This window comes from Trichoderma breve, chromosome 3 (assembly GCF_028502605.1).
Source record: "Trichoderma breve strain T069 chromosome 3, whole genome shotgun sequence".
NCBI classification, from domain to species: Eukaryota; Fungi; Ascomycota; class Sordariomycetes; order Hypocreales; family Hypocreaceae; genus Trichoderma; species Trichoderma breve.
The window spans coordinates 3,830,040-3,855,225 of record NC_079234.1 but is presented as its reverse complement, the minus strand read 5'-3'; the positions used below and the strand labels follow the sequence as shown (position 1 = coordinate 3,855,225).

The 25,186-nt window shown below is 53.2% G+C and overlaps 8 protein-coding genes across 8 annotated transcripts; 4 read left to right on the top strand and 4 right to left on the bottom strand.

Annotated features, from left to right (window-relative positions):
- Positions 1 to 184: 184 nt before the first annotated feature.
- On the bottom strand, positions 185 to 4,435 carry T069G_05574 (autophagy-related protein; the record flags this gene model as incomplete). Its single annotated transcript, XM_056172784.1, has 6 exons — positions 185 to 1,887; positions 1,942 to 2,449; positions 2,615 to 3,482; positions 3,543 to 4,138; positions 4,200 to 4,311; positions 4,368 to 4,435. The coding sequence occupies 6 exons, from the start codon at positions 4,433 to 4,435 to the stop codon at positions 185 to 187; spliced, it is 3,855 nt and encodes a 1,284-aa protein (XP_056029642.1).
- A 459-nt stretch (positions 4,436 to 4,894) lies between these two features.
- T069G_05573 (centromere protein H (CENP-H) domain-containing protein) lies at positions 4,895 to 5,710 on the top strand (the record flags this gene model as incomplete). Its single annotated transcript, XM_056172783.1, has 3 exons — positions 4,895 to 5,042; positions 5,119 to 5,275; positions 5,335 to 5,710. 3 exons carry the CDS (start codon positions 4,895 to 4,897, stop codon positions 5,708 to 5,710), a joined length of 681 nt encoding a protein of 226 aa, XP_056029641.1.
- A 6,185-nt stretch (positions 5,711 to 11,895) lies between these two features.
- Positions 11,896 to 12,327, top strand: T069G_05572 (HMG (high mobility group) box domain-containing protein; the record flags this gene model as incomplete). Its single annotated transcript, XM_056172782.1, has 3 exons — positions 11,896 to 11,959; positions 12,018 to 12,235; positions 12,301 to 12,327. 3 exons carry the CDS (start codon positions 11,896 to 11,898, stop codon positions 12,325 to 12,327), a joined length of 309 nt encoding a protein of 102 aa, XP_056029640.1.
- A 2,272-nt stretch (positions 12,328 to 14,599) lies between these two features.
- On the top strand, positions 14,600 to 16,755 carry T069G_05571 (uncharacterized protein; the record flags this gene model as incomplete). Its single annotated transcript, XM_056172781.1, has 10 exons — positions 14,600 to 15,051; positions 15,119 to 15,195; positions 15,263 to 15,330; positions 15,393 to 15,463; positions 15,539 to 15,613; positions 15,685 to 15,911; positions 16,005 to 16,116; positions 16,176 to 16,303; positions 16,398 to 16,559; positions 16,634 to 16,755. 10 exons carry the CDS (start codon positions 14,600 to 14,602, stop codon positions 16,753 to 16,755), a joined length of 1,494 nt encoding a protein of 497 aa, XP_056029639.1.
- Positions 16,756 to 17,343: 588 nt separating this feature from the next.
- On the bottom strand, positions 17,344 to 19,300 carry T069G_05570 (phosphoglucomutase/phosphomannomutase, alpha/beta/alpha domain I domain-containing protein; the record flags this gene model as incomplete). Its single annotated transcript, XM_056172780.1, has 5 exons — positions 17,344 to 17,636; positions 17,695 to 18,708; positions 18,778 to 18,981; positions 19,067 to 19,164; positions 19,242 to 19,300. 5 exons carry the CDS (start codon positions 19,298 to 19,300, stop codon positions 17,344 to 17,346), a joined length of 1,668 nt encoding a protein of 555 aa, XP_056029638.1.
- Positions 19,301 to 19,807: 507 nt separating this feature from the next.
- Positions 19,808 to 20,490, bottom strand: T069G_05569 (exonuclease domain-containing protein; the record flags this gene model as incomplete). Its single annotated transcript, XM_056172779.1, has 2 exons — positions 19,808 to 20,341; positions 20,425 to 20,490. The coding sequence occupies 2 exons, from the start codon at positions 20,488 to 20,490 to the stop codon at positions 19,808 to 19,810; spliced, it is 600 nt and encodes a 199-aa protein (XP_056029637.1).
- A 679-nt stretch (positions 20,491 to 21,169) lies between these two features.
- Positions 21,170 to 22,723, top strand: T069G_05568 (oxidoreductase family, NAD-binding rossmann fold domain-containing protein; the record flags this gene model as incomplete). Its single annotated transcript, XM_056172778.1, has 1 exon — positions 21,170 to 22,723. One exon carries the CDS (start codon positions 21,170 to 21,172, stop codon positions 22,721 to 22,723), a length of 1,554 nt encoding a protein of 517 aa, XP_056029636.1.
- A 345-nt stretch (positions 22,724 to 23,068) lies between these two features.
- T069G_05567 (uncharacterized protein) lies at positions 23,069 to 24,436 on the bottom strand (the record flags this gene model as incomplete). The annotated part of the gene is made up of 3 exons (XM_056172777.1): positions 23,069 to 23,828; positions 23,927 to 24,095; positions 24,148 to 24,436. The coding sequence occupies 3 exons, from the start codon at positions 24,434 to 24,436 to the stop codon at positions 23,069 to 23,071; spliced, it is 1,218 nt and encodes a 405-aa protein (XP_056029635.1).
- Between the last annotated feature and the right edge of the window lie 750 nt (positions 24,437 to 25,186).

Below are 25,186 nucleotides of genomic sequence, written 5' to 3'. Positions count from 1 at the left end.
CAGATATGACCCAATACTCCAACACCAACTTCACCTCTTCCTAGGCGTGCTTTCGTAGCTATAGTCCATGCTCCATAGCTGATCCCACAACCCGGAGCTCTTCATCGGGCTGAAAGCAACAGAGCTCTTACGCCGATTGCTCTTGTGAGGCTGTGGCTGTGGCTGTCACGAACCGATCAGTGACCTAGGGCCCAAGTAGAGAGTCAACGGCTCGTACCTCGGGGGCCTTTCCCGACTTGTCCTGCGCAGACGGCTCGCCGCCTCGTTGCCCACCATCGGTATTGGCAGCACTGAGGACACTGCCCTGGACCGGGCTTGTGGCTGTCGGTGTGTCGGGAGGAGCGGCACGAAGAGAGTTGGTCTCGCTCGCCAGCGCGCTGTTGTTCTTCAAATGCGCTGTTCCGCCACTGATGTGGAACGGGAGGGCTTTCTTAGACCCCGAGCTGCTTCGACGGCTCTCTAGGCTCTTGGAAAGAGTCTTGTTAATACCCTCGATGCTCGCTATACTGTCCCGACTCCTCCCTTTCCCCTTGGCTGCGTGGGATTGAATATTAGCCGTGGCCTCGACGTTATTGGCGGCAACGGTTGATTTACCCATCCCGGGCGTTGTGGGTGCCCCTATCTTGTCCTCTTGGGCGTCTATGAGATACCATCGCAAGCCATCCGACAGTTGGAAGGGGTTGTCATTCTCCTCGTCATTTGAGTCGGTCTCGTTGCTTGGCTGTAGGCTCTTGGAAAGATCCACGACACGCTCCTGGATTTTGGAGATTCGGGCAACAAGCCACTCTCGGTGACGAAGTCGGTGACCGTCTTGCTCGCGGAGGAAATAGTGCGGGAATCCCACATTGAAGGCTGCCCAGGCTCCCGCCTGCTGATTTCGAGTTGGGAGGAAAAGTGCCAGGTCACCCTCCTTGAAGTTCCTAAACGCAATCTTGTTATGAGAGTCCTTTTGTAAGCTGTGCGCCCGGTCTCTGTATGATCTAGCTTCCCGTTGCCATTTTCGCGCCTTGTGTTCTGCCTCCTTGACTCTGTGATATATGGTGTCGGAAAACAGGTCGGTATCAAACGTGCCCAGCTTCTCCATAAAGGCCTGGTATTTCTCATCCTCAACTGTAGGGTCTGCGTTGCTAACCCAGTAGAGGAGCTCTAAGTCGGAACTATCAGTCATGGCACGACCACCTAGGCTAAGGGATCGGCGGAGGGAAGAGCCGGGGTCCGAAGAGTCGTTAGGATTTACAGCAAGCTTGTCAGATCGAGACACCCTCGTGATCACCATCTGGCCCGCATCTCGACTGATGGAGTAGCCTACCCGCTCGAGAAGTCTGGTTAGACGGTCATTCTGGGAGTAGAGCCTCTGTGTTAAGTCCTTGGTTCGTCCGTCGCGCGCTTCGTATTGCGCGCTAAGCGCGGATAGCTTCGACTGGACATCTTCAAATCTCTGCTTGAAGAGCCGGGACTCTTCTTCAAGGCTGCCAACCTGGGACTGTCGCCAGGCAACCTCTTCTGAGAGCTCCGTAACCTTCTTCTCCTCTTTCTCGAGCTTCTTGCGGAGCATCTCAGATCCAGTCTCACCATCGGATAGCTGGCTTCGGAGCTGGTTCAGCTCCTCCCTGCTCTCCGTCACTTCGCGTTCCAAGGCGGTTACCTTGGCCTTTTCCTCGGCAAGGTTCTCACGAGCGTGCATCGTAGACATCTCTTGCGACGAGAGGTTTTCCTTCATCTGAGTCAGTTCGGCTCGAAGCTCCTTGGCTGAGTTGGTCGCCTTGTCAAGCTCAGATCGTAAGAGCGAAGCGGTGCTTCCAGAATTCCGCACCTTCTCGACGATATCGGCGGCATTGGAGATGAGAGCTTCGGTCAAATCAGCCTCGTCAGTTGGCATGGCCTTGTCTGGCGAGAGCTCAGTATACAGCTTCTTTAGCCACTCGAGTCGAGATTCCGCACTCTCTTCCACTGACTCGAGCTTCTTGGATGTAAGTCGGGCCTCTTCGCGTACAGAGCGAAGTCTTCGCTCGGAGGCATCAAGCTGATCCCGTTGCATCTGCGTCTCTTTGCGTAAGAATTCAACCTGGCCCTGGGACTTGAGCATATCATCCTTCCGTTCCTTGTTGGCCCGCTCAATCTCCGCCTCGAGGGCTTGGATTTTCTCGTCGAAATTGGCCTTTTCGTTCTCCCGAGATTCCCCAAAATGATCCATCTCTTCCTCCGTATCCTCCAGCCGGGCCTTGAGCGTCTTGATCTCATTCTCCAAGGAGATTCTCTCGTCCAGAAACTCGCGCTTCAGGGCTTCCATGTTTTCAAGGAGATCCTTCTTCGTCGAGTTGACTTCTTCGATCCTATCTCTCATATCATCTCTCTCATTGACGCGATTGTCAAGGTCTTTCTGGAAGTCCGCAGAGCGCTTCTTTTCTTCGCGAAGCTCGTTCTCCAACTGCGCTATCCGCTGCGACAGCTGTTCCGTCCCATCCGGTAACGGTGGTCGGTCTTCAACGCGGGCTGATTTGATTGATGAGATGGAATTATGTCTCGAATGCCCGTTCTGCCCTTGCAACGGAGACAGGTTACCGGGGCGCGAGGCTTGGCTCTGCCGATGCAGAAGATCCTCAAGGCGGCGTACTCTGCTGTCGGCTGTCTTGAGCTTGTTTTCCAGCCTGAGCTTTTCATCTTGTAGAGAGCCAATGAGGTCGTCATCGCCGCGAATTAAGAGCCCACTTCTCCCCAGAGCTGCCTCGTGCACGCTGCCGTTCTTGAATGCCTTGAGTCTCTTGGTTTGCTGTTTGGTGGGGGCAGAGAGCTCTTGGAGGAGCTTGGCAACATCATTCACGATCTCTTGGTCCGTATTTCGCTCCTGCAGCAGTTGAAGAAACTCTTCCAACTCGGGCTTCCCAATGGAGGGCCAGGGAATATCTTCACCCCGCAGGTTGACCTCGAGACCCATAACATTGGTATCGAGTCCTGGCCCATACATGCTGCCAACCATCTTTTGCCACTTCTTACGACGCTTCGATTCTTCGTCCTGGAATAAGGCCATCTCGTTGGCAAGCGTTGAAGAGTCAGCTTTGACTTTGTCGATCCACTCTCGCCTTCGGATGGCCTCGACCATGAAGGAGGCGTACATATATGGCAGCTGCTGGATGAGTCGCAGGTAGTCAAAGGTTGTCATGTCATCTTCGGATTGATTCAGGACGTTGATTTGGTTTCTGACACTGCTGTGCAGGGAGGTGATTTCCGTAATGTTCCGCATAAAGCTTACAGAATCCGCCGCAATGGCATTTCGCGCTTGTGTCGCATACTGAGCCATTTCATCCATCTCCTTTGCTCGTTTTCGGAGGGTTGGGACAAGTCTTTCGGTGTGAATCGAGGCCGTCTTTGAAGCCTGAGCTAAGTCTCGCTGTGAATTGCCATAATTGAGGGCTGTACGGTAATCTGAATCGATTTGTTTGGCCACCGCCTCGATATCCTCCATGAGCTGCGAAGAATCGGTGCTGTGGCCCAACAAAGACCTATTCATCAAAGAATTAAACTCGCCAATGAGAGTTTCCAACCCTTGGTACATCTGGGTCGCGGCTCCATCTAGCTCGCTGGCCTTTTGGCTGAACCGCCGATGCGCCGTAGGAGCCAACTTGCCGGCCTTGTTGGCCGTTTCCAACTCGATTAGATCCTCCAGTGTGGGGTCGGCCTTGTTCACTTGGCCGCGGGTCATGAATTTAACCAAGCCTGAAGATATCGGTATGCTCCGGGCTAGATCAAGATAACGATCCCAGGATGAAACCAGCTGCTCGTGCTCCGACAGGGCCGGCGTAACCCATTTCTTCAGTTCGTTGTACTTTGGCTCAATTTGTTTGACGCTTATCTCGACATTGGTGACGGCAGCATCCAGGCACCTGATCATGACGTCTATCTCATCGTATCGGGCCTGCGCAGCCGCGTTCAATTGGTCGCAGTCCTCCATGATACGCGTCGCCCAATTGCGACGCTCCTTGCATAATTCCTGCCATGACGTGATTGCTTGGATATCGTCGATCGAATTCGGGGCGTTGGGGATGGACTGGCGCCGAGGCAGCGAGGCCTCGGAGATGAGCGATGACGCACTGCCAGCGGACGGCTGCGTGACACGGATATCGTAGACGTATATCTCCTTCTTTGGGGGGAGCGTTAGCCTACCAAAGATGCAAAAGAGAGAGCCCATGGCTACCACATACCTCGGTGTGAAGGTTTGCCAACTTGACGCTGCGGCCCTGGGGGGTCAAGACAACGATATGCTGCAACGACACGGCGCTATTCCGAGCTACCCACGACTTCAAGTCGTCAAGACTGCCAGCAATCAGTCAGTTCACGCCCCTGACAAAGCAGATGAGAGCAGCAAATACCTGGAGAACTGCGTGATATCGACCTCCAGCCGCTGGCCCGTATGGGCAATCAACACCTGTGTAGCCATCCCAAGACATCTCCCGTCAAGCACAAAGCGGCGCTGAGTCGAAGTTCATATGAAAGCGTTATCTAAGGTAGGATGATCGAATGCCGAGCTGCAGTCAAGTCGCGGTTCTCAGGAGCAGAGGGAAAGGACGTCCGAAGCGCGCCACCTCGAAGGTCGTTGGACGGCACAGGCTGCCAACCCAAAATGATGCCGAAGATGCTCTCTGCCTTATCAGCGACATTTAGATACTGGGTAGTGTGACAGGTGCCTTGTGACTTTTTGTAGCGGCCTTGGGGGGCGGCCCTGCATTACGCATGGATTTACAGGGAAAGCCAGCACATTAGATAAGCCGGGCCGCTGTGGCTTGCGTACGGAAAGTATGGCGCGCCACAGATGAATCCAAGTCAGCAATACTACTCGAAGCATCGACAAGCCAGCCAGACACAGCGTTTGGCCGACCCAGCGCCATTCACCGCCAAGATGAGTGAGGTCGACGAGGCCATGACCGGTGTAGACGGCGGTGAATCGCATCTGCCCCTCTCCGAAGATGAGACGAGAGTGCTGGAGTTGTACGACAAGCTGCAGGAGTTACGGCTTGAAATCGCCATCATCAACGCGCAGCAGGCCGGTAAGGTCACATTCACATGCCAGGCGCGCCGATAGAAAAAGTCACTTTACTCACCCGGACGTTACTGGATTCTCAGGCGCAAAAGGTGACGAGGATCTCACGGCGGCACAGAATGCACTTCTCACCGCGAGAGCAAGATACAGACTACGAAACGACGCAATTGAAGCAGTAATGGTCGCAAACCCCATCCTCAAGGCAGTCCACAGCGGCACGCAGGCATCCCCCATAGAGCGGCACGTATCATCATAGCTGAGTCCACGGTTGTTTCCCCCCCTGCTGACCCAGTGCGCAGAGATCTCTTCCCATACGTGCAGGAAAGGGACGAGACGTCCATTTCGGTGGCCAAGCACGCAGAGAGCAGGACAAGGCTGCGCCGTGACCTGACCAGCGTCCAGGTGCAGAGTATACGCATGTGCCGCGAGAACGTGAAGCTTACGGAGCAGCTGTTTGAGCTTGCAGAGCAGGCCAAGCAAAAGAAGGCCATCCAGCTGGACAATCCCCAAGTTCAGCGAGAAATGGACAAGCTGACGAGGGAAGTCAAGTCGAGCAGGCAGCGGTGGAAGGTCATGAAGGGTGTAGCTAGTGGCATCATCGCCGGTAGTGGCGTTGATTGGGCGGGAGACGAAGATTTGCGCAATATCGTTCTAGATCCTGAAGATGAAGACTAAGAAAACGCAAAGCAAACAAGAGCTTCATTTTACTTTGGTCTTATCCCGGAGGGTTTGGCCATCTTGGATCAATGCATGTCAGACGAACACATGTAGTTCCACTACAAGACACCTCGAATACGATCTCACAAGATGAAGAGACTGCTGCAAACCATACAATAAGTGTCCAACGCTTTTAGAGGCGCGACATGCCAACGTGCATCGAAACGCGCCTCTGGACGCGTGGGGCGAAATATGAAAGGAAGCAGGCGGGATGAGAGCCTCGGGCAATATATACGCATGACTAATCAGTCTCCTGGTCGAAACCGCGGTGCAAGATCAGAACAGCCACGACCAGCTGACAGTCCAGGCCAGGTCAGGCCAGGGGCAAGAAAAAAAAAGAAAAAAAAAGAAAAACAAGCCTCGAGTATGGAGCATGTCTACTCCGTTAGTACTCGTACATGATTGGAGCTGGTCACGAAATTGAGAGCCCTGGAGCGGGTTGAGCGGTACCTTGCGTGGGAGCTATGACCACCCACCTTGCTGAAGGGAGCCACGTGATGATGCCTGGCAGCTTGTCATTGGGCTCTTTTCGAGAAGGAAGAAGGATGGAAAGCTGAGACTTCAATGTTACTGTGACTGCGACTGCGCCCTTTGGATGTTGATCGCGACAGATGCCCGTCCCCTTTAATACAAGGCACGCAGCGTGCGGTTGGTTGATTTGTTGATTTTCACGCGTAAAGGGCGATGTTGATGTTTGAGTGGAGCGCTGCAGTAGCATCACTACCTAATTACAGGCATTGTTTTTTTTTTTTTTTGCCCTTCCTCTGCAGAGGCGTGCGTGGGGAGTGTGAGAAGGGAGAAAAAGAAAAAGCAAAGCAAAAGGCTCCCCCATTTGGCTCGAATGCGCCAGGGTCGAGGCTTGTACCGCACAGTATCTGGCTGGTCGGGGAGTTACTTTGCCATTTGAGAGAAGAATAAAAACGGCTCCTTCTTGCGTAAACAGGCATCCGAGCTCCTCCTACCTTACTCCGTACTAAGGTACTACTAGAAAATTAGCAGTGTATCCGTATCCGCACGCCCAGTCCTGCTGGTACGAGAGTTACTTCGTACAGGCACCCAGCTCGCGCCACTGTCCTTGTACACCAACTGGGACATTTTTGCGGCTGCGGCTTTATTAAGCTGCGGATGACCTCGACGCTCATAGCCGGTGAGCGGTGATTGCAGGTACCTGCATGTAGTAATGCCCGCGCTTCTCAGTGCCGATACTGTACGAGTTACTCGCTCATACTCGTACATACAGCATCGGAATGCCGCAGGCGTCGGAATGGCTGGCCAGCCTCTTGTGTTCGCAACAACTGGCTGTACGCACCCGGTCGAGGAATGTGCCTTGGGCAGGACAGACATGAATTCGTTTTGGCTTGCCGCCCTCGTCTCTTCCCTGCTCATCCATCAATGCTACCTGGATCAATTGCTCCTCTCCTGTACTTGTAATACCTGGCAACATCAGTAGCATGCTTGCTTTTGCTTGGAGCTGCATTGGCAGTACGAATACATACGCACAGTACGCGTTACTCCGTACGTCTCAAAGCAAAGCATTGATCGAAAAAAGCCTCCTAATCCCGTTCGTCAGCCAGCAGCAGGATTCGCCCTCATCTCAGCTGCATTGTCCGTATTATTCCGTGTCACAGGCCGAATCAATGCGCCTGTGCTCCTTCTCGGTCCATTGCCTATTACCTGTGCTCGTACTATGAGCTCAATGGATGAGGACCTGTACGGAGCGGTACTGCTAGCCACAGTGACGCTGGTAAACCGGCGGTCCCTTATCTTGGGAGGGGGCGAGTCGTCCCTGTTTCGCGCTTGGTGTGTAAGGAAAAGGTACTAAGGGCAAAGTACCAGTACTTGCAAAAGTCGTATGACGGTACATTTCGTCATGCACCACTACAAGTACACCCTTTCAGTAGCCTGCAGTGACAACCTTGAGCCTTCCGAGTCCTCCGCCGCTCCATCTTGCTGTATGTACCTGTAAGCCATATGTGCCCAGCCCAGGTCATACAAGTACTTGCAGTCCCTTGATTTGGCTTTTTATGCATGCTCGTGACAATGCCTAGAGCAAAAAGGGTGGCTTGTTTATCGGAGCGTCTTTATCTCGACCACCGAGGAACAACTTGCAGCAAGTACATATCCCTAGAAAGCATCGAGGTAGCACGAGGGGGTTCGTCAGGTACCTTATATGCACTCCAGTCTGTATGCAACCGGGTCTGGGCAGAATAAGCCCAGTGCATGCAATATTGGTACAGTAGCCAAGGTTTCTGCCGCGTGCGGTACGGAGGACGGAGGACCCAAATAATACCGACAACGAGCGCCAGTAGTCGCACTCGACAGAGGTAGCACTACGGAACAGCCGATGGAGCAATCAGCAGCAAAAGAGCTCAAGCTAGTAGTACCTTAGTAGTAGTAGTACTCGTAGCTGGCCATGGTCAGCTCCCCGGTACGCTTGTTTGCCGCAACTCGTTTCAATAGGTAATCATAATCAATGCTTCGAGAAGATGCAAGTTCGGACTCAGGCGGCAGCCCGCTCGTCTCCATGCCTGCGCCGGCGCCCTGCTGCCAGACCAGAAGCAAACCGTGTCGCAGAATACGGGTATAAGACTCATACATACTCGTACAGTGCATCCCTCTGGCAGCACCTACCAGTCCGAGTACGTAGAGGGTTCAATGCCGTCCGGAGCAGCCAACATGTGGCAAAGGAGACCGAGCACTCGTACAGTAGACGCCCCAGTTTAAGTCGTGAGACCAGTGTGAGGGGAAAGGCAGAAGGATGGGCTCCGCGCTAAGAATTTTGGCAGCAGTCGGCGCAACTCTCTGGCACGCCAATGCGAGCCTGTGTTGCAGTGAGGAGTGAGGAGTGCGAGAAGGGCCTTGCAGGGCCACCCATAGTAATTTCCACGGCTCCTTTGAAATCAAATCAACGCTCCAATGGTACCGAGTACCAGCATGTCGTAAATAAGGTACCTCTTGCGAGAGTTATGGCCGTCCAGTTCTCAATTTCCGCGTGTCAAAAGGCATGCAGCTGGTCATGTAACTTGACCCTGTTTGGCGCACATAGCAATCTGCCTGCGCAAGTACGAGTACTTGTACTCGGTTTGTTTCGTCCGCATGTCAAACACCAATAAGGGCCGCGTTCAGCCGACTTGAGACTTACAGTAAGCCGATTCAGTAGCAGCGATGCAAGTAGGTACTCGTACTCGAACCGGTAGCACAGCAGCTGAAGATGTGCGAGGTGCAGGGCAACAAGGGGCAATTCATCGTATACGGCCTGTTTTTCTGCGTGCGTAGAATGTGCCTCGTACTTTGTCAGAGGAGTATTTGTTAAAGCACGTACGCAATCTTCCGTCTGTCCCAGCTCAAACATCTCTCAATTGCTGGTACATGCACTCACAGTTAGCATCAAGGGGGAGAGAGACTTTTGGTGTGCGATGCGAGTACACGCATGGGCAAGCCTCATTTCATGTGGTACTCCGCACCTTCCAATCCAGCCTACTGCGAATGGTACTCCGTGCTACCGCCGGAATTGGCTGTACCATCGAGTCCCCTCACCCTCGCCTCGCAGCGCATCCGGCGAAAACATGGGTACAGTAGGTTGCTAATGGAGAGTCGAGGTCGAGGTGTGGCACCAGCCAGAGGACTACAAGGAGGGTGTCAGTAGTACTAGCAGCAGCAGCAGTAGCAGCAGCGGTACCTAGTAGCAGCATTGATCTGCCAGTGCGTTTTGGGAGTATGGAGCAGCGGTGCTCCGTAGAGGGAGGGAAATAGGAAAAGGGCACCAGATACCTGGCTTGACGTGGGTTGTGAATGGAGGAAGCGATACCAAGAGCTTCCTACGGCCAAGTCCCAAGTCCAGGGGAGAGGCAGCTTGGTGGATTCGCTCCGGTGGGAGAGTACAAGCGCAGCCACTTCAAGGATGAGGGAGGGCTGGTGCAGTCGCAAGTACACAGTGCGACTTGCAAAGCGGACGATGGGGTACAAAGGGCGTGGACTGTCCTTGAGAGGGGAAGGCTAAGCAGGCCTTGTACCTGTACAGTATTGCGCAATCAGCAGACCAAGCAAGCACCTTGCCTGTGACTGCTGCTGCTAACTTGACTCAACAAAAAAACAGGAGCATCCATGACGACAGCCTGTTGCTGAGCTAGGAGAAGATGGACGCGCGAGGCTTGCCCGGATCGCCAACTGAAGGTCACTGATACGAAGCAGCACGGCAGGATACTGACGAAATGCCCATGTGGCGTCGGGTTTCTTCTTCAGCTACGAGTACATGAGTATGAGGCAGGATACTTGAAACCTTGTTGGCTCTTCAATCAAGGTACCCAGCTTTTGATGATCAATGGCAACAAACATGCTCGTACTAGCTTGAGATGCTTGGACATCCATACTGTAGGTTGCCATATCCATCTCCCTGCCCTGTCTGTACTCGTACTGGTATAAGCTGCTGCTGCTCCGTACTTGCGATCCGAGGTCGAGTCGAGACCCAAGTTAAGCGGCATGCATGCTGCCATTTTCACTGCGGAGAACGGACAACGTACAAGTATGGACAGGTCCAAGTGCAGGCAGGAGAGGAGCCACTTACACGCAGTTGCGGTGCAGTGCAAGTGCAGGCATTGCGGGAAAAGAGAGATGCATCCATGCTTGCTTGTATGTACTCGTGCGAATTGGTCCTGCAGCGCCGTTATTAGGCGAGACAAGACAACATCAAATCAATGCCTCCATCTGTACCTGTATGGCTGTATGGAGCATGAGGGAGATAGAGTCTGTATGGAGCAGAGCAGAGAAGAGCAGAATTCGCCTCCCTCGCCTCGCCTCGCCTCGCCGAGTACAGCGCAGCCAGCAAAGCACAGCACAGCAAATTGGATCAAATGGATGGATCGTCTGTCTACGTTGCTGTTGTTGTTACCTCAAACGTCGCTGCAGCAGGTACTCAGACACTAGGCATTTCCAGGGAGCAGGTACGAGTACCTGCTGTCGGCAAACATACCCCGTTGCCCAGTGTGTGTTGCCCAGTGTGTGCCCAGTGCAAACAGCCGCCTGTCCCCAGCGCCCATAGTGCCGCCTATTGCAGCGCTCCGGACCCTACTAGAGTCTAGCAGCCCAGTCCTGCGTGCTCCATATGAGTACGAGTACCTCTGTCGTAGCGCTTCGTACCCAGTACAGCAGGTACCCAGCACCACCCCCCAACCCCAAGCCCAGAAAACAGTCACCCCTCCAGGAGGGAACGTGGGAAAAAAAAAAAAAAAGTGAGAGCGTGGGCGAAGGAGAGAGTGTGTGGGTGGTAGCTTTTTAGGCCGTTCGGCGCGTGCGCGCGTCCCTCCGCAGCCCGCACTCACAATCACTCGCCCATAGTAAAAAGGCTGCTTGGCCCTCCCCCCATACAGACTCGCTCCCCTTCTCCCTCTCCCATACAAATTCTCCCATACAAAATCCTCCCATACAAACTGCACCCGCGTCTTCGTCGCAACACAACGCGCCTATCTGGTGAGTACCTTGACTTCGCCGCGCATCACAGCCAAGCACCAGGTCACCAGCAACCACGTCTTTGGCTTCGTGCACTGCACCCAGTTAGCTGGTCCCGACTGTTTTTGAGTTGTTTTTGAGCTTCATTTTTGCCCTCGCAGCGTTGCTCTTGGTGATGCAGCTTCTGCACCTCGAGACGCAACTCTTGCTCTTCCCCATTAGCACAGCACAGCACAGCTCCCCTGCCCAGCTTCAACACGCGCGCTCACTTGCGCGGTCGCATTTGAAGAGCGAAAAGCTCGACATCGCAACCGCGCTCGTCTGCGGGATAAAAATTCCCAAGAGTATGGAGATGGCCTCACAAAGCACTTTTTTGAGCTTCAAACTCTCTTTCACCCGCGCAAGCAGCCTCAATTGCACTTTCGGTGCCTCACCTGCTACCTCATGCCTAGCTCATCGAGCTGCACCAAGCAGAGCTACCCCTCTACCTCAATGCCTCTACCTCTACCTCTACACAGCCCACTTCCACCATGTCGTTCGTTTTACCTTTGCAGTCAAGCTTAGTGGCTATTTCTACTTGGTCGCGTTCTGCTCTTGTCACTCTCTCGCTTCACTCACCCACCACTCACTCAATTTTCATTTCATCTCATTGAAGAAGATGGCGCGACTAACTCCATTCTAGAAATCACATAGCCAAAATGCCCAAGGCCGCAGCAGGAAAGCGTGGTGCCAAGGACGGTGGCAAGAAGCGCGGCAAGAAGGGTATGTTGTCGTGTACTCGTCGACAGCTTTGTGGCATGTGGCTAACTTTGCTTCCCAGACCCCAACGCTCCTAAGCGCGGTCTCTCTGCCTACATGTTCTTCGCCAACGAGCAGCGTGAGAACGTCCGTGAGGAGAACCCCGGCATTTCATTCGGCCAGGTTGGCAAGCTGCTCGGTGAGCGCTGGAAGGCCCTGAATGACAAGCAGCGTGCCCCCTATGAGGCCAAGGCTGCCGCCGACAAGAAGCGTTATGAGGATGAGAAGCAGGCTTACAACGTACGCGCTTTCGCTCAACCCCATTGAATTGCATCAAACATGAATGCTGACTTTGACTTTGACAGGCCGACCAGGAAGAGGACTCATCGTAAGCGGGGGATTTGCCATGGTGGAAAATTCAGAATCATGGTTTAAGTGATTCTTTCTGCAATGATTCACGAAGCATTGGGCTGAGGATTAATGGCAATGGGCCGCTTCGCCTTGCTTAGCCAAACATGACAGACCCAGGCTGGTGATGTCGATTTCTTTGTATTATGGGCAGGACGGTGTTGTACGAATGCACGGAATGGGTTGCGTACTATTTGCTTTCAGGTGCCGGAATTCAACGGAACAGGGTCTCGCATTCTTGTAATTGAGGACGGGGTAGTGGCCGGCAGAGCTACAATGCGATATCAAATTAACTTTTGCGTGAGCTTCATTCATCGTAATAACAATGAAGCCACGGCCATGAATTGACAAGATGAATTAAAAACATGGACAATTGCAACGACGCATGACATGCTCTTCATCCCATTTTCTTTCATAACTTTTTCCTCACACCTCTTCTACCGGCGTTGATGGCTTGAGCTGATCGATTTTGTGATTACTACTACAGAGTACCAACGTGCCTTGGTATGGCTTCACACAGCTCTCTCTTCTTACCTGTTGCTACGAGTACTTGAGCTGCATGTTACTAAGCTATTTTCGACGTGGCTGGTGAGACAAAGAAGCTCCCTCGGATGGGCGGTGGAGGTGGCGGTGTGTAGCCGGCACGGATCAACCCAAGCCTGCGGAGCCTCAAGACCCCGGAACCCGGAAGCTCTCCTCCGTCCACGCCAAATCTCAACATGAGCGCAGGGAGAATAGAGAGAGAGAGAAGAAGAAAAACACGAGGGCGAGAATAGCTGCAAAAAAAAGGGAGAGGAAAGGGCCGGTGGACGGAAGCCCGGGCCGCCCCAAGCAAGCGTCGCTCTGCTCTCCACACTCTCCGCTTCATCCTCCCTCGTCTTCCTCAGCCTCAAATGGCGGCTCTGCGACTTCTGTACTGAGTACGAGTACTCGTATGTCGGTGTCGGTGTCACCATTGAAGGCACTAACATGCGGCCAGGGAAAAGATGCCTGCTGGCCGTTAGCCCACGAAAACACACAAGTTGAGCCCATTTCTAATATTCTCCAGCCACAAATCGTCACATCACCGCGCAGCATCACCGCTCAATCAGATGCCCGGCTGCTATCTGTTGGACCAGCGCCGTTGCCTCTCCACCCGAAGCGAGCCAATGGTGCGCAGCTTGTGCGAACATGAACATGCTTTGCTGCATCGGGGACCATGCAAGTGCCGGCCCAATGCACCGCAAACCGTCGGGTCGACACACGCTTGCGCTTGCTTTCGTGGCATGCTGTGAGCTGCTGCGAGCCTCGCGCTGGGTCGGGGTCGAAACCCGCCACTTGCAGCATGGGGTGACTTGACTGGGCTGCTGGCGCTGCTGGCGATGCACCAGTTGGTCATCCGATGGTGATGCTGCTTGCTGCTGCTGCTGCACGGCCTTGCTTGGGTCTACTGTAGGTATCTCTTGACTTCTTGACGCAGGGAGCACAATCAATCTATGCCGGACACGCTGGCACGCTGCATACTGTATGTACGGTTGTGTGTGTGTGTGTGTGCGTGTGTGTGTCTCAAGGCCCAAGGCCGGTTGGTGTTGGTGTTGCGAGTGACGCCCTTGTTCTTCTTCTTTCTTCTCCCTCCTCTGCATCTTCTCCCTTTGCCCCCCATCACATCCCATGCATTTGCATTGGGCTGCCACCGGTTTTCCGTGCCACAAGCGTGGGAAGATAGATGCCCCTCCATGCCGGGTTTTGATGTTGCATGGCTCTACCTCTTGTTGCTCTCCATCCCCCGCCCGCCCCGACTTTAACTACCGGTCCACCCTGCCACTCCGACATTTCGATTTGATCTGGCTCCGACCCAATCTTTCGGATCGTTGTCTGGCTGTCTGTCTTCCATTGACGAGAGAGGCGCAGTTTTTTTTTTCTCTTCTTTTTTTTTCCAATCTCCCCAACCCTTGCTTGCGGTTGGCTCACATGTGCAACGAATCGTATATCGTATGAGGTTGTTGTAATAGCCAATCCAATTCCACCGGCTCCGGAACGTGAAGCGGCTAGCCAGCTGTTGTGAGAGAGGCCTGGTAGAAGAAAGAAGAGAAAGGTATCGAGTTGACTGGTTACCGCTTGACTCGCATTAATCCGCCGTACACCGATTCATTCCATCTGGACCAGGCCATGCTTGGATAGGCCACAGCGATCCTCTTGGAATATTCGTCTTTTTTTCGATCCGTATTAATACTATTACCGCCGTCATATTCCGTCTACATGTTTTCTAATCACACCATGGAGCTTGGTTCACCTAAGGAGGATCCCGCGGCCCTGGTAGACGCCCATCTACTCAAGGGATGCTGCTTGGAAGCAGAGAGGTCAGATAGTGTCTGGCTGCGGCTCGAGGGCTTGTTCCTCGCCATACCAGAGCCGAATCGTCGGCATTTGAAGCCACTCATCGACGAGATCAAGACCTCTAGCCTGATCCTGCGAGAGCTGGCCGACCTGTCCCAAGTTCACCAGGACCGCGTGCCGCTGGTGCTGGATCCCCTTAATACCATTCTGCCGTGCATGTCACGGTCTCTACGGGACATCACAACGCACTATGAGAACCGAAAGTTGACAAAGGTAAACCGCTGGCGAACAATGTTTCACGACATGACCAACGAGGCTGGCGGTCTGCAACTACCGCAACGGTTTGTTGTGTATAACCATTATCTTTCTGCCATCCGGGACTTGCTATCCAGGTAACAAAACCCATGCTTTTTGACGTCTGACGTTGTCTTAGTCCAGGCTGCTGACATGTACATCAAGATCGCCCAACTTCGACCTCAACATGATGGAAGCTTTCCGCCTACAGATAATGAATTTGCGGGAAGCGAGAGGGATCCGTATGTGCAGTTATAATTCACCACGTCAGAATGATTGCTCTCGATGCTAACAAGAGACTATCTATAGCTCCGCCTCCAATACAGGCCGGTCCTCTGGTTCGCTATGGGACTATACCACCTGCAGACATGGACCCGGTAAGGGCTTTTTGCTTTTTTTTTTTTACATATCGACATGTCACTTACATGTGTTGACGCAGTCCGTCCACTGGGCCGAGCAAATCTTTTCTCTGCCCCTACCATCCCGGTCACCTCTAAAAAGCCAGCTCCCGTAAGTCATCAGAGCCCCTCCCCCGTAGCTAAATACAACAAGAAAGCGTTTATTCAAACATGAACATTTTGACAGATCCGAGTCTTTTGGACCACATCGGCCATGGGGCCATCTTAGCATCCCCAACAATTCAAAGGTTTTATTCAGACGGTAAGGCTATCCACGCAATGCGATATGCCAGCAGCCAATCATGGCAGCCTTTGCTAATTTGACGACTTTAGGCCCATTGACGATGACAAGATTTCCCTCATTGCCTATTCTGATGGACGAGATGGCTCACCATTTCTTCTTCTTCGGACATTTTACATGGGCGGACCATGGTTCTCGGTCCGCGGCGTGCACGAGCTGTGCATTCAGCGGGAGAATGATTCTATTCAGTTCAAGAGATGGAGCCGCTCTGAAAACTGCTCCAAACTCTGGGCAACACTGCGCTTTCAGACTTGGGAAGGTATGTCAAGATCACACTCTAAGGCGTTGGGTATTTTGTCACAATAAGTGGTCGCGCCGCAATAAAAGGCCATTACTAACGGGGATATCTCAGAACTCATTCTCATGTACTGCACCTTTCTGGCTCTCAAATCTCGAAACACCCTAACAATCCAGCTGGGAACCAAGGAATACACCCTAAAAGGCGAACGGAAGCTCTTCCAAGCGTGAGTCCAGTTCATTCCTCTTCACTTAATGGTTCATGTTGCTAATGTCTCCAAACCAGGTGCATCTTGGACGACGGCTTCAAGCACTCACTCATCGTCTACGAAGATAAACATACAGGTGGCCGCCGCCTCCACGTCGCCGTTTGGGAGGGAGAGCTGCGCCAATGTCCCGTCTGGACGGCTTTTGGTATGCCACATTTCTTTCCCCTCCCCTTATCTAAGGAAAAAAAATGAAAAATTCAAGGCATCAGTAGATTGCAAGACTAACAGCCCGCTTGCAGTAACCCATCAATCCGCGTCGCCCACTTGGCTCAAGCGTGTCAGCCGCAAAAGAATCCGCCTGGCCGACATCCAGCTGTACGTTTTCTGCCAGCAATACCGACAACAAGCTCAGCGAAAGGGTTCCGGCGGAGCATTCGAGCTTCAGTTTTACAACGAAGAGGGTGAGTAGTCCTAAACACAACATCTCAACTTGTCCCCCAAATCCCAACTCCTTTTCTAACACATCTCCATATAGCTGCCCAAAGCTTCAAAGATCTCTTCTCCCCTCCGCCCACTAAATCGAATACTTCGCGGCCCATCACTCCAAGGCCAAATACTCCCAGGGCGGTATCTCGACCAACGACCCCAAGAGCTTAATTAATTTCAAGCGGGATTCACCCAAGCCTTTTTATCCTTCTTCTCCTTATAATCAGTTTTACAAAAAAAAAAAACACGTCTCAAGCAACGCTTGTCAATTTTATTTGTTTCCCATCTTTATTTTATATTTTTTTATACCCTCTCAACATCTCCTACAAAGTTTTTAACGACGATACGAACGATAATCTGATGCCCGGCTACTCATTTCAGCTCTGGCGAATGGCGTTTTCATATTTTCCGCAAAAAGAAAAGTTTATATGAGAGGTTTACTGAAGACAATCCATCACCTTTTACGAGGAATCCTGTTTTAGCTTATTGTTTTTATTTCATGAATGTTCCACTCACGACTCCAACTTTATTTGAACATGAACATGTCAAATTGGTTTGATGACCATGTCATTGTTATGGGTAATGATTTATCTGACAAGAAAAAAATTAACTTGAAATTTTTTTTGTAATTCATTGCTTTTAATACAGCTATTTCTTTGCTGGGCATAATCTCATGCGGTTTTAATTCCCTCCCTCCCATTTCAAACACTACGCTACAAATTAAAATAATAATGAGGATTCATCAAAACGATCATATGCTTAGGTCTTGACATCAGGCTCGTCACGGCCAATATGCTGCTTAAACTTCAACAGCTCGGTAGCAAACTTGACCTCGTCCTTCAAAAAGTCTTGGGCATCAAGGTCGTACTTGGAAGGATCGCTGGTGTGCTGCTCAATGTACAGGCGAATGGTGGCGCCGGATGAGCCAGTGCCGGAGAGACGGACGACGATGCGGCTGCCAGAGGAGAAGCCGGCGTACAGGCCCTGGTTGGATGAGACTGAGCCATCCAGGTCAGTGTAGGAGAAGTTGCCAGCCTTGGTGACGGTGCGCTCTGTTCGATTGAGTTAGTCTGATGCTGTTATTTCGTTGTAGAAGAGTAAATTGCTTACCGCCAATGGTGCTGCCCACAAAGTTGGGGTCAGCCACCAAAGCCTCGAGCTCGCCAACAACCTTGTTGGCGCCGTCAGAGTCGACATTCTCGTAGTCGTATCGGGTGAAAAAGGTGCGTCCGTATTGCGTCCAGAAGTCCTTCTGGATCTGCTTGATGGAGGGGGTAGCGCCGGGGTTCTGGACACCAAGGGCGGCGATGATGTTCAGCCAGGCAACGACAGCCCACAGACCATCCTTCTCACGGATGTGGTCGCTACCAGTTCCGAAACTCTCCTCACCACAGATGGACAGCTTCTTCGCGTCGAAGAGGGCGCAGAAGAACTTCCAGCCGGTAGGGACCTCGTAGCTGGTGAGGCCCTGTGCCTTGGCAACCAGGTCGACGGCGCCGCTGGTGGGCATAGATCGAGCAAGGCCGTTGACGCCGTTCTTCTGGAAGTAGGGGATAAGCTTGGCGTGGTGGGCAATGATGGCGAGAGAGTCTCCGGGAGAGACAAAGGCGTTGGCGCCGTAAATCATGTTTCGGTCACCATCACCATCGGAAGCGGCACCAAAGGGAATATTGTTCTTGTCGACAACCTCGACCAGGGAGTGGGCGTAGGTGAGGTTAGGGTCGGGGTGTCCACCGTTGAAGTCGGGGCTGGGAATGCAGTTCTGGGTGGCGCCAGTGAGTCCAAGCTCCTTCTCAAAGATGGCCTTGCCGTAGGGGCCAGTGACTCCGTGGAGGCCGTCAAACAGGACCTTGAAGTCGGGGTGGGAGGAAAAGAACTTCTTAATGGTGTCAAAGTCAAAGATGTCCTTGAGCATGGTGACGTAGTCGGCGGTGCTGTCAATGATCTCAACTTCGAGGGGGCCATAGGTGGTTGTGCCGATGGTGGAGATGTCGATGTCGGGGATGGAAGCAAGCTTATACGACGTCAAGGTCTTGGACGTCTCGTAGATCTTGTTGGTAACGGATTCAGGAGCGGGACCGCCGTTGGCCAGGTTGTACTTGATGCCGAAATCGTTCGTAGGGCCTGATCGAATAACATCCGTCGTCAGCAACTATCCTTTTGCGCTCAGTCTGACAAGCTTGAGGGACTTACCGCCAGGGTTGTGGCTGGCTGTGAGCAGAATACCACCCGTCGCCTTGCGAAGGCGAATGACATGGCTAGCTGCGGGAGTAGAGAGGATTCCGTTCTGGCCGATGAGAAGCTTCTTGACGCCATACGCGGCACTGATCTTGGCAATCAGCTGGATCACCTCGGGGTTCCAGAATCGACCATCGCCACCGATGACGAGGAAAGCGCCTGGAGAGACGGGAGAGTGTTAGCTTGGCCTCTTCTCTTGGCGACATCTTGCGCCAGATGAAACAAAACACAGATGAATTCGTACCCTCAGCGCCTTCGGGGATGGACAGGAGGATGCTGGCAACAAAGGCCTCGCTGTAGTGCGGCTTCTGGAAGACGACGACCTTCTTTCGCAGGCCAGAACTGGAGGATTGGCAAGCCAATGTCAGCAATTCAATCCGTGTAAAAGACGATGGCGGGGCAGCAAAGCTGTGACGCACGTTCCGGGCTTCTGGTCCTGGAAGGGCTCGAACTCGACAGTCTGGATGCTGGCACTCATGGCGGCGGATGAGAATTGTAGTGGGATGTGGATTGGGGGAATAGAATAGAATAGAATTGAAGCCAACTGGCTATGGAGAGCTTTTTATTGCCAACAAGCTCCTAGGAAGCCCAGCAAGCGGGAATAATAGGGGACGTCGAAGCTTTAAGGGGCGATGAGGGGAAGCTTCAAGGAGCTGGTGGTGGGGATTGGGCATCTTGAACAAGCGATGGAGGGGCAAGCCGTGCTGGCGTGGGATCAATTGGCACTGTGAGTATAGCGTCGTCTTGGTGTCGTTCTACAGTGCGAAAAGGCCCAATCCCATTGAATGGCAAATCCCAATTCCGAACTGGAGCTGCAGCCGTTGCCTCATGGCGGTCAAAGTCGTGGCCTGGTCCAACGAAAGCCCAGCGCTCGTCCAACAATGACATCAATGACGCGCAATTGGTTGCTTGCTTTGGGCTGCTTCTTACAAGAATCTCAATAGCTTGCATCAACAGGTTTTTTCTTCAGTTCAATCCCTACGGCCTACCTGATGACACCTGATGCTCCCCCAAAGATGGCCTCCCTATAGTACCGGGCTTCCTCGATGCTCTCCAGGATGTCGTCCCTCGCCTTGTGGCTCCCCTTCTTCGCCGGCGCCCGCGACAGAAGCTGCGGGCTCCACCGTCGAGCAGCCTCCTTGATCGAGCTCACGTCCAGGATGCGGTAGTGCAGGTGCTCCATGACCCTGCCGTACGGCTCCTTTCGCAGAAAGGCCCTGTCGGCGTGCACGCTGTTGCCGGCCAGCAACGCCGTCCGCGGCTTGGGGATGAACTTTGTGATGTAGCGGTACAGACCCTCGGCTGCCTGGGCCGGAGTGGTGTCTGAGGCTATCACGGCTGCCGTCAGGCCTGAGTTGCCGTGCGTGTTTGTGCACCACTCGTCCATCTGGTCCAGGCGAGAGGCCGGCCAGTGGATGACGGCGTGGAAGCCCTCGGGGTCGATGATGTCGAGGCTTCCCGTCGTCAAGATGCAGTAAATTTCCAGAATCTCCTCGGTGTCGGGGTTCAAGCCCGTCATCTATACACGAGAGCCAACCAAGCCTTAGTAAGAAAAAAAAAACAAATATCTGGTGAACAGGAAGATTCGACGTCATATCTCACCTCACAGTCGATCCAGACCAAGGCATCGTCCGTCGCCGAGGCATGACTTAACTCGGAACCCGGCATTCTAAACGATCGGATGTAACCACACGGCAAAACTTTAGTTTGAGAATGTAGTGCCTAATGATTGCTGGCGGAGCAAGATGACAAAGAGAAAATCGAGTCTGGTTGAATCGACGCTTGGGAGAGGCTTTGCTCAATGCCTCCAGGTCTGTTTTTGGTTTATCCGGGCTAGGACCACCGGTACCGCAGTTGCGCAGAGAGCTCCAGGGCAGCATCTTTAGCCCGACAGCGATTACAGCGCCGAAAGTTGCCTGTTTAGGGGGCCCCTTCAGCGATCTAGGGGAGCGATCCAGGGAGCTAACAGCACTTAGCCATGTGGCGTCTCAGTGTCTCTTGCAAGATTGGCATCAAATGAAAGCTTCCCCTCCCCCACCCAAGCATGCCCGCGATAAGCAGCGCCCTTCTTCCCCCTCATTGCTAGCGGTTCTAGCACTGGAACGTTGCACATTCTCTCGTCCAATTGCTAAGATGCCGTCGAACCACTGTTTTGAATCGGCTCGATCCTGATTGGGCGACCCCGGTTGGGCTACGGACGGCGTCCCTGGGCTAGCAGCTTTGGGCCATTGTCTATATATTACAGACAGACATCGACGACGATTCCGTTTATCAACAGAAAGCGTTCTCAACACCATCGTGACTGGGAGCTCGACATTCTAAACTTTGTCTCATATCCATTGTCGCCATGGCCTCGCTCCAGGTCTCCGATGACCCCCATGTCAAGCCCCTTCCGAGGCCTGAAATGTCGGAAGACCCTCCTCGCTTCATCATCATCGGCGCCGGAGCTCGAGGAATCGGTTATGCCAGGGGTATTGATATTGCCAGCAACGGCGTTGTTGCCGCCGTAGCTGATCCCGACAAGTACAGGCGGGAGACGCTTGGGAAGCATCACATCTGGGGCGACAGCGGCCCTGGTGAAGGCCAGATGTTCCTAGACTGGCGCGATTTCGTCGAATACGAGCAGAAGCGGCGCCAGCGAGTTGCCAACGGAGAAAGCAACGTCCCAAAGGGCGTTGACGGCGCCTTTGTCTGCGTCCAAGATCAGATGCACCGAGAGGTGGTCGTTGGCTTGGCACCCCTGGGCCTCCATATCATGTGCGAGAAGCCGCTTGCACCATCACTCGAAGACTGTCTCGATATATACAAGTCTCTCAAACCTCAGCTGAAAAACAACGTCTTTTCCATTGGTCACGTCCTAAGATATAGCCCTCACAACATGATGCTGAGGAAACTGCTTGTCGAGGATAAAGTCATTGGCGACATCAACAGCGTCGTCCACACAGAGCCCGTTGGGTGGTGGCACTTTACACACTCGTACGTGCGAGGCAACTGGAGAAACTCAGCCACTTCAGGGCCGTCGCTACTGACCAAGTGCTGCCACGATGTCGACCTCATCCTGTGGCTTCTCTGCTCTCCGGAAAAGGCTGGAGAGGGCGAGGCTCATCTTCCCGACTTTGTCTCGTCCACTGGAGGATTGCAGTACTTCAAGAAGAGTCGCAAGCCTGCTGCCGCTGGCTCAGCCACCAACTGCATGACTTGTCCCCTCGGCGACTCTGGCTGCAAGTATTCCGCCAAGAATGTATATCTGAGTGCCAACTGCGAGGGAGTTGGGACTGGCAATACTGACTGGCCCGTCACCACCGTCGTGCACGACATTGAAGACTACAAAACCATTGACGAGCGCAAAAAGGCAATCACCAAGGTTCTAGAGGACGACTGGGACGAGTCAACCCCCAAGGACGAAGTCAGCTCGCGCAATTGGTTCGGCCGATGCGTCTATGAAGCAGACAACAACGTGTGTGACGACCAGTTTGTCACCATCACGTGGCCTGAGTCCGTCAAGCCCGCCAAACGTGTCACCATCCAGATGGTGGCTCAAACCAAAAAGCAGTGCTATCGCTTTTCCTACTTTTACGGCGAGCATGGCGAGATTTACACCGATTCTGAAAAGATTATCGTGGAGGACTTTGCCACGAAAAAGACCACCGTCTACACGCCGCACATGGAGCACAAGGGCCACGGCGGTGGCGACCTGGGCCTCACGAGGCAGTTTGTCCTGGCTTGCGATCGCGTCAAGAACCACGGATGGGAGGCTGAAAAGGCCCAAAATGAGTTTGTCGGCTGCACTGTGGAAGAAGTGATTCGCAGCCACGCAATGGTCTTTGCCGCTGAAGAGGCTCGTGTGAGTAATACTGTTGTCAGCTGGCCGCAATTCTGGGAGAAGGCCACCAAGGAGTAAAGCTGTAACCACATTGTCATGGGTAAGGGGGCTTTGAGTCTATCAAGACTTGTATGAGAAGCTGACGGCCAAGGCGAGAAGGTGGATTTATTCGTAATATTTATTGATTTACATGTCTGAAGATATCATATATACCCTGTGCTTTAGAAAGGGTAGCAGAAGAAAAGAGACCCATTCAAAAAGCATCGTCCCTCATTATGTCCCGAGCCAATTCATGATATCATCTCAAAACCGTTCATCCAACAGCTCAACAGAAGAAAAAAGACTGACATTGGCTTGCATATTCCCACCCATACCATAAAAAACCAAACTCTCGATATACCCTAAACCCCCGGAAATCCGCGTCTAATTACCCGTACCCAGCTCTGCTCTGTTGTTCTCCGCTCCAACAGGGTTCACCGCAGCTAGCTCAGTCGGAGGAGGCGCCTGCTGCTGAGGAGACATGTCACCCTCCTTGAAAGCGCCCGGCGAAGGAGTCGTATAGACCGGCGAAGTGCTCGTCTGGACCGGATAGTTGTTATACTGCTGCTGGGGGTACTGCTGTCCCTGCTGGTACTGCTGCGGATAGGCGCCCTGCTGCTGACCGTACTGGCTCATGTGAGGATCGTAGCCCTGCGGCGGCGACTGCATCGGCACGGGCGCATATCCGCCGGGATATCCAGCCGGCGGGACGCCCGAGGGATAAGTAGCTCCAGCGGGAGGGTTTCCGGGTTGAGGATTAGGATTGCCGCCTAGAGTTGCGTTTGGAGGAGCGTTGCGAGGAGAATAACGGCGGCGAATGAAGAGGAACGCTGCGAGGCCGACGAGGCCGAGGGCTGCGACGCCTCCGACTGTTCCTCCGGCAATGGCGCCCACGTTGGTGCTGCTGCTCTTGTGGGTGGGCTCAGGGGTGGAAGTTGTCGTTGTTGCGGTTGTCGATGTGGAAGTTGTGGTTGTCGTTGAGCCGAAGCTGTGTGTTAACGACCAACCCGGGTCGACGGTGAGGAGTGTGCCTCTGCCGGCTTGAGGAGAGCAGTCGAAGAGGGTATGCAGACTGGTTGAATCGTCGCCCGAGCCGGACGTAGAGACGACCCAGGTGTAGCAGGCACCGACTGATGATGTGCCACTGGTGAAAAAGAAAAGAGTTATCATGTCAGTTGAGGATTCACAGCAGCAAAGTGAAAGAGGGGGGGTTCATGCTGAGAGAGGAGGAGAGAAGCTTACCAGCAGAGAGTGTGATAGTCAGAGGGCAGGTTGCAAGCACCACCCTTGGACGCCTGGTAGTCGATGCACGTCGTCTTGATGAGACTGCACGAGCTGTTTGGTTCGCAGCATCCGACAAAGTTGGCTTGAGGCGTGCATGTAAATCCAACAGATATACACGTGAACGAATCTACGAACGGTCAGCATCCCAAACTCAAGTCTCAGGACTAAACCCAACTCACTGCCAGTAGTCCCAGGAACAAATCCGCACGTCTGGGGTCCAATCGTGAAATCATCTGCTCGGGGAATCATCATGCGGCCCAGCAAAGGCTTGGGCGCCTGAGTTGGTTTTGGAGACCATCCCAGGGCGACCTGCTGTTCGTTGTCATGGCCGACGGCGACGGTTTCTCTGGCTGGTGACGCCCATGACTCTTGGAGACCTGATTTGGGTACGGGCTGGTTGTCGTTGCTTGCTCGAGCGGTAGAGGCAACTGCCCCCAGGAGGAGGAGAGTTGCCGGGCTGTAATGCATTGGACTGGTGCAGTGAAGATAGTATGCGTGAATGGTCTTGAAAAGAGTCGTATTCTTGTAGGTTGAGAGGTGAAACCAGGCCCTCTATTTTTATCGTGTATATTCTACTCCCCAAACTCAACGAAAGACACAAGATGAAGAAGTTTGAAGAAGTTTGAAGAGAAGTAGAAGAGCCTGAGACACTACGACTCAGCTCGACGGGTATAGTAGCGGCAGAAGAACGAACAGCGAGATCGGGGGGGAGGAAACCACCAAGAAACAAAGATCGACAATTCTACCCAGACTATCCTCCCAAAAGGAAGAAAGATGGAAAAGATGCTGAAACAGACAGAATAAAAAGAAAAAGAATAAAACAAAAGGCCCTAGAAGGAGGAGAAAAAAGACTCGCTCTCGCACCGCCCTCCCCTCCGCAATGCGGCTCCTTCACGACCTCGCACCACTAGGTACAACAAACGCACTTACACCCCAAACCTCACTCCCCCCCATCTAAAATACGAAGAACGAGGCGAAATCCCAAGCTACTGTACTCTACTGTACAGCAAGAGAACATCGGAACTGAACCTGAGCTCTATGCCCTGTTCCTTGTCTCTCTCCAGCCCGGCCCCATCCCAAGACCAGCCTAGCCCGCGAGCCACCCGCAGCCCGTGGGAATAGAGGCAAAAACCAAACTATGCTTAAAAAACTGCTAGTCGACTTCAGCCCCAGGATGGCAGCCGCGTCTCATTCGCCGTGGTGGATCCCGTGGTTTGA